The sequence below is a fragment of the Phoxinus phoxinus genome (assembly GCF_949152265.1).
Source record: "Phoxinus phoxinus genome assembly, chromosome: 16".
NCBI classification, from domain to species: Eukaryota; Metazoa; Chordata; class Actinopteri; order Cypriniformes; family Leuciscidae; genus Phoxinus; species Phoxinus phoxinus.
Genome location: NC_136891.1, coordinates 3340711 through 3349200, shown reverse-complemented (window position 1 = coordinate 3349200; position 8490 = coordinate 3340711). Strand labels below are relative to the sequence as shown.

At 36.4% G+C, this 8490-nt stretch overlaps 1 protein-coding gene across 1 annotated transcript in view; it reads left to right on the top strand.

The window, feature by feature from the left end:
* The window catches only part of slc24a4b (solute carrier family 24 member 4b), a 39020-nt gene extending 32002 nt beyond the window's left edge, over window positions 1-7018 (top strand). The window contains exons 15-17 of the mRNA XM_079639365.1: window positions 1-112; window positions 248-313; window positions 3689-7018. The exon at window positions 1-112 is cut by the window's left edge and continues 1 nt beyond it. Coding sequence (XP_079495491.1) covers window positions 1-112; window positions 248-313; window positions 3689-3838 — 328 coding nt within the window. The 3' untranslated portion in view covers window positions 3839-7018. The remainder of the gene's footprint in view (window positions 113-247; window positions 314-3688) is intronic.
* The last annotated feature ends 1472 nt before the right edge of the window (window positions 7019-8490 follow it).

Sequence of the window (8490 nt, the reverse complement as noted above, 5' to 3'; positions counted from 1 at the left end):
TCTGGGAGACATGGCCGTGTCCAACACTATCGGCAGTAACGTGTTTGATATTCTGGTGGGACTCGGCGTTCCCTGGGCACTGCAGACCATGGCAGTCAATTACGGATCAGTGGTAAGCACATCGAGCCTTGGCAAAACCTCTTCTGTGTGAACAGAGATCAAGCCGTGCTCCTTCTTCTGTTGAACTGTGTGAAACACAACTGCAGTGGTTTAATGCACTGATGATGATGTTTCATCCTCTGTACAGGTGATGATAAACAGTCGAGGACTCGTATACTCTGTGGTGCTTCTGCTGGGATCTGTCGCTCTCACTGTGAGTGAATCAGAACTCATGCTCACACTTCACTGTGAATGAATCATTACGTTCACGATTCATACTCACACTTCTCTGTGAATGAATCATTACGTTCCTGACTCATACTCACACTTCACTGTGAATGAATCATTACGTTCCCGACTCATACTCACACTTCACTGTGAATTAATCCTTACGTTCCTGACTCATACTCACACTTCACTGTGAATGAATCATTACGTTCCTGACTCATACTCACACTTCACTGTGAATGAATCATTACGTTCCCGACTCATACTCACACTTCACTGTGAATTAATCCTTACGTTCCTGACTCATACTCACACTTCACTGTGAATTAATCATTACGTTCCTGACTCATACTCACACTTCACTGTGAATGAATCATTACGTTCCTGACTCATACTCACACTTCACTGTGAATGAATCATTACGTTCCCGATTCATACTCACACTTCACTGTGAATGAATCATTACGTTCCCGATTCATACCCACACTTCACTGTGAATTAATCATTACGTTCCCGATTCATACTCACACTTCACTGTGAATGAATCATTACGTTCCCGATTCATACTCACACTTCACTGTGAATGAATCATTACGTTCCCGATTCATACCCACACTTCACTGTGAATGAATCATTACGTTCCCGATTCATACCCACACTTCACTGTGAATGAATCATTACGTTCCTGACTCATACTCACACTTCACTGTGAATGAATCATTACGTTCCTGACTCATACTCACACCTCACTGTGAATTAATCATTACGTTCCTGACTCATACTCACACTTCACTGTGAATGAATCATTACGTTCCTGACTCATACTCACACCTCACTGTGAATGAATCATTACGTTCCTGACTCATACTCACACTTCACTGTGAATGAATCATTACGTTCCTGACTCATACTCACACTTCACTGTGAATTAATCATTACGTTCCCGATTCATACTCACACTTCACTGTGAATGAATCATTACGTTCCTGACTCATACTCACACTTCACTGTGAATGAATCATTACGTTCCTGACTCATACTCACACCTCACTGTGAATGAATCATTACGTTCCCGATTCATACTCACACTTCACTGTGAATGAATCATTACGTTCCTGACTCATACTCACACCTCACTGTGAATGAATCATTACGTTCCTGACTCATACTCACACTTCACTGTGAATGAATCATTACGTTCCTGACTCATACTCACACCTCACTGTGAATGAATCATTACGTTCCTGACTCATACTCACACTTCACTGTGAATGAATCATTACGTTCCTGACTCATACTCACACTTCACTGTGAATTAATCATTACGTTCCCGATTCATACTCACACTTCACTGTGAATGAATCATTACGTTCCTGACTCATACTCACACTTCACTGTGAATGAATCATTACGTTCCTGACTCATACCCACACTTCACTGTGAATGAATCATTACGTTCCTGACTCATACCCACACTTCACTGTGAATGAATCATTACGTTCCTGACTCATACCCACACTTCACTGTGAATGAATCATTACGTTCCTGACTCATACTCACACTTCACTGTGAATTAATCATTACGTTCCTGACTCATACTCACACTTCACTGTGAATGAATCATTACGTTCCTGACTCATACTCACACCTCACTGTGAATGAATCATTACGTTCCTGACTCATACTCACACTTCACTGTGAATGAATCATTACGTTCCTGACTCATACTCACACCTCACTGTGAATGAATCATTACGTTCCTGACTCATACTCACACCTCACTGTGAATGAATCATTACGTTCCTGACTCATACTCACACTTCACTGTGAATGAATCATTACGTTCCTGACTCATACTCACACTTCACTGTGAATGAATCATTACGTTCCTGACTCATACTCACACTTCACTGTGAATGAATCATTACGTTCCTGACTCATACTCACACTTCACTGTGAATGAATCATTACGTTCCTGATTCATACTCACACCTCACTGTGAATTAATCATTACGTTCCCGATTCATACTCACACTTCACTGTGAATGAATCATTACGTTCCTGACTCATACTCACACTTCACTGTGAATGAATCATTACGTTCCCGATTCATACTCACACTTCACTGTGAATAAATCATTACGTTCCCGATTCATACTCACACTTCACTGTGAATGAATCATTACGTTCCTGACTCATACTCACACTTTACTGTGAATGAATCATTACGTTCCTGACTCATACTCACACTTCACTGTGAATGAATCATTACGTTCCTGACTCATACTCACACTTCACTGTGAATTAATCATTACGTTCCCGATTCATACTCACACTTCACTGTGAATGAATCATTACGTTCCTGACTCATACTCACACTTCACTGTGAATGAATCATTACGTTCCTGACTCATACTCACACTTCACTGTGAATGATTTAATACGTTCCTGACTCATACTCACACCTCACTGTGAATTAATCATTACGTTCCTGATTTATACCCACACTTCACTGTGAATGAATCATTACGTTCCTGACTCATACTCACACTTCACTGTGAATGAATCATTACGTTCCTGACTCATACTCACACCTCACTGTGAATGAATCATTACGTTCCTGACTCATACTCACACTTCACTGTGAATGAATCATTACGTTCCTGACTCATACTCACACTTCACTGTGAATGAATCATTACGTTCCCGACTCATACTCACACTTCACTGTGAATGAATCATTACGTTCCCGATTCTTCACTGTGAATGAATCATTACGTTCCTGACTCATACTCACACTTCACTGTGAATGAATCATTACGTTCCCGACTCATACTCACACTTCACTGTGAATGAATCATTACGTTCCCGATTCATACTCACACTTCACTGTGAATGAATCATTACGTTCCCGATTCATACTCACACTTCACTGTGAATGAATCATTACGTTCCCGACTCATACTCACACTTCACTGTGAATGAATCATTACGTTCCTGACTCATACTCACACTTCACTGTGAATGAATCATTACGTTCCCGACTCATACTCACACTTCACTGTGAATGAATCATTACGTTCCTGACTCATACTCACACTTCACTATGAATGAATCATTACGTTCCTGACGTTATTTCCAATGTTGTTATGAATTGATTGACAGTTGTTCACAAGAAATACTGTATTATTAGTTTTTAGTAGCAGAATATTGGCAATGAAATCTATTTAGCTATGGTTAGACATTTCATAATTGATACCCCGACTTTATGCATTGACTTATAGACTTCAAATGAATCCTGCGTTGCACAAATGGACTTCCTCCCGTATGTTCTTGTTTTCTTCATCTTCTTCACCCGCAGATTCTCGGGATCCACCTGAACGGCTGGAAGTTGGACTTTAAGCTGGGTGTTTATGTGCTGGTGCTGTACGCCATCTTCCTCTGTTTCTCCATCATGATCGAATACAACGTCTTCACCTTCGTCAATATACCCATGTGTCGGGAAGACTAGAGCCTCACCAACTGCTCCATATCCCAGAATGCACCATCCTGATGTCACGATCATCCTCTGTCCTTGCACTCCAGAACCATCATCACCTCAGATGGGACGAATGTTAGTCTTCATCAGGACTAACGCTTGATGTACAGCGACTCGTTTCACTGTGGACAGAGAAGATCTTCCAGTCAAGCTCATTTTCCTGACCTCTGACCCCAGAAAGAGGAACTTCTCCTCGGCAGCTCTTCTCTTCCAGTTGAGATCTTTAATATCCCATAATGCATTGCGTGTCCGCCAAATATGGATTGCATCAGGAACGTACGGGCGCCTGAATAAACATTCACTCTTTTCTACACGCCGGTTTTTCTTCTCTAGTTTAATTTTCTTTGTCACTTTGTTTGAAAAGGTCTTTTTGTAAGCATGTCTCAAATGTCCTGCGAGTCAAATCTCTTCACAAAGTCTTTATTGCTCAAACAACTGTGAATTATTTTGCAGCATATCACTTTTTTTGCCCTAAAAGCAAGCAAAATTTGTAGAAATGCAAGAGAAATGAAAGTATTGCACATTATATATTATTATTGTATTGTACATGCATTCTTACCATGTCCTAATCAGATACGATCGTCATAAGAATGTCTGTGCGAATCATCATGCTGGGTGGCTCCGCCCACAGTGAAATCTCATTGGTCCAAAATATCTGCATATTAATCATCAGCAATGTTGAAGATTGTCGCATAATTGACAGTGGCTGCATCCGAAGTCGCATTCTTCCCTGCTATATAGTAGGTGAAAAACTATGTGACAAAAGAAGTATGTCTGAATTCACAGTACTCACAGTACTCAGTACTCGTGATAATGACAACATGGCGAATGTAGTACGGATTACATACTATATAGAAAGTACTTTTTTTTAGCGGCCGTGAAGTAATTACTTATTCAAGTACCTACTCAAGAGAGTGTGTGATTTCGGACGCAGCCCATCTTCATTGCAGACAGACTAATTACTTATCATTTGAAACGTGTCGTGACTCGTGCCTGATCAGGACATGATTTTCTTTTCTTATCAGGATTTGTGGGCCTGTTTTCCTGTAGAAATATCCAAACATCCTTAAAACAAGATACGTTTTGATTTTGAGTGAAGCGTTTGTTTATTGGCAAATTGTTTTAAGCATAACCTGACTAAATTTAGTTTGATTTATTCTTTAAAAAAGAAGAAACATTTAGCCAATTACTGGTAAGTTCAGATTCAAAACATGATGATATTAAGACTTTGAGTTATTAAGAGTTTACAAAGAATATATCCTCAATTCAGTCTTATTTTCTTACATCATTGGCGAATTGTTTTAGACAAACCTTAAATTTTGTTATATAAATGCTTAATCCATTGTTATTACAATTAGAGTAAAAACAAACAAATTAGGTGAGTTAAAACGTGAGTTATTAAGAGTTTTAAAAGTGTATACAGAATGTCGTCAATTAATTTTATTTTCCTTATATCATTGACATTTTTTTAAAAATAATAATACATTTTATTTATAATGCGTTTTTTTTTACATTCAAAGTGCTACATCAATGAACAGACAAAAGAAAAACAATAAGCAACAAGGTTTAAAGCAAAAATCGGACTAAATTTAGAAATTTACAAATGCAAGAGAATTTTTTACATTGTAGTGATGTCTAATCGATTTATCACATCTAATATAAGCGTTTTTATATGTGTGTATGTGTGTGAGTATAATATATGTATACACATGTATTTACAAACTTTTATGTTAGATGCAATTATCCGCGATTAATTGTTTTTTTTTAGTAAATAAGAGGAAAATAATTTTTGGGGGTAAGCTCAAATTCAAATACTCAATGATATTAAGACTTTCTTAATTTTCCAATGATGTGAGACAAATCTACTTAATTCAAGAAAAGTACATATATCCTGTTTTAAGGATATTTCGATATTTTTTTTCAAGAAAACCACACATATATACTGATTAATAATAATTTTGTTTTGCAGTGCAATTATAGAATTTGTGTATTTTTTTATTTATTTACAAAATCTTCTTGCTTCATCATGTCAGGATATGCTCTTTGAGGGCTCTGTGAATATAAACTTGCCTATGAAGAGATTTAATAATCATATTAATTCCTAAGTGTGTTTTGTGGTGGTTTAGAGCTGGTCTTGATGCTCATGCACTGTTGTTTCCAGAGGGTGAAGCTGAGAAAATAGCACTTTAAGGCAAGTGAGCGGTTCGGTCTCAGTCAGAGTGCTTCCTTCTGTCAGACGTGTGTGTGTTTGTGAATCTTCACGATGGGCCCTCACCTGATCAATCCGGTCACTGCAAAAACTTATGTTCCTCAGTACAAATATCTAAACATTATTATATCAAGTTACATTTACTTGAGAAGCAAAATTACTTTGATTTCGGAAGAAATTGATCCAAATGAAGTGAGGTTTTGCTTAAAACAAGGGGAAAAAAATCTGCCAACACTGAACTTTTGACTTTTCTGCCCCGATTAATGGCCATTTTGTAATAAAAGGCATTAAATCTATCAAAAACTTCAATATTTCACCCCAGATCAAAAGACAATTATATTTTGCACATAAATTCAGTTTTTTTTTTCATATTGACATTGATTTCATGAAAATTAAGCACATTTTCCTCTCAAACTCTCAATGCTTTGGATGTTTTCAATGTTTTTTCTTCTTCTTGTTTTAGGCAAAAACTCGCTTCATTTTAATATATTTTTAAGAAAACAAGACTTGATATCTTCAGTCATTTTGCAGTAAATGTAGGAAGATTCTTAAATAAAGATTAATTTCATTTATTTGAGAAGCAAAATTACAAAAACATGAAGTTTTGTTTTCTGTAAATGTGTCAAAATGAAGTGTTTTTGCTTAAAACAAGAATTTTGTAATATACTGTTCATATTTTGGACGATGATGTGTAATCCTTCTCCATTACTCTTGCATTTCTAAATACTTTTCTTCTTTTTTAAGTGTAAATCAAACTAAACCCAGTCAGGTTTATATGCTTAAAACTATTTGCCAATGATTCAAGAATTCACTTAAAATTAAAAACTTAATTTTTACACTTTTTTCAGAAAGGAATACCTAATATCTTCAGTCATTTTGCTTCTCAAGTGAATGTATCTTCATTTAAGAATGTTTAGATACTTGTACTAGAAAACAACACACACAAAAAAAAAACACTGAGGAAGGACATGGTTTTTTCAGCACGCCTGCAATGCATTGTGGGACGCTCCACCGAGGTGATCTCCGGACAGTCGTTTCCATGGCAACCACATCCCTTGCCCAGTTGGACCTGGCAGCTACAGAACCGAACCTCTGTGGAGACGTTTTCTCGTCACGTGGGAATCCGCAGATGCTTTTGTGGGTTTATGCAAATATGAGCACTTCTGTTTCTGTGCAGATCATTCCGGATGTCGGAGGGGGACAATATAAAAACATGATCTTTTATGAATGTGGGCAGTGCAATAGCAATAGGATTTGGACATGTTGTGGACACTATGCAGGGAGGAAGACTCACACATTGAACTTTTGAGTGGAAGACGACGTTGAGAAGGATGTCGAACATGAAGGTGTTTCTGAGATGGTTGTTTGCTTTCAGCTTCACATCAAACTCGCTTTTCCTCGCAACGTCACCCAGAGACTATTAGTTCCTCTTGACTTTTCTTACAGACACTTCATGTAAATGCATTTCTGTCTGACAAAGGAACATATAAAGAACAAAACCAAGCATAGATGAATATTCTCTAGTGCCATTTTGTAATAAAAGGGGTTAAATCGAACAAAAACGTCCATATTTCACCCTATAGGTCAAAAGACAACATTATATTTTGCACGTGAATTCTGTTTTTATACTATTATTAATATTATTATTTTCATTGTGACTGATTTCATGAAAATTAAGCACATTTTCCTCTCAATGCTTGGATGTTTTTGTAATTCTCTTTTAAATAAATACCGTAATACACTGTAAAAAAATTATATGATCAATAAGTTATGACATGTTTTTACATTGTTTAACTTATTAAAATAAGTTAAGCAATTTATACAAGATTCTACTCATTTTAAAGTCAGTTTAATGTAATTTAAGTTGAAATGACTTAAACATCCAAGTTTACCGTACTTAAAAAATGTAAGGCAGCAACTTAATTTTACAGTGTACAATATTGTATTCTCGTTTAAGGCAGTATGACAAAACTACCATGATGTATACAATCTACATAATATGTCATAATTTATTTTGCATTATAGTATAATAAAAAAATATTTTTATTTTGTTGCATTCCAATAATAATCAGGTTTCATAATTTATTTATTTATTTATGATTATTTATTTGTTTGCATTACACAATGATAATTTGTGGGAAATGTGTCGTAATTGTCATGAAAATATTAGTTTTTTTTTCCATGCAAAAACTCTTGGTCCTAAATATAGACTTTGTTTTCTTTATGCAAAATATAATATCTTTATTTGTGGGTGAATTTTGACCTGGACATTTTCTGGATTTGCCCTGAAAATGCACATATTGATAATGCAGAATTTTACAGCTCGATAAAGATTATTTGTACATATGTCTGAGATGCTTTGACCTCGACCGATTTACCATCAGTTGAACTGGTGGAGTCTTCATTTGAGACTTGA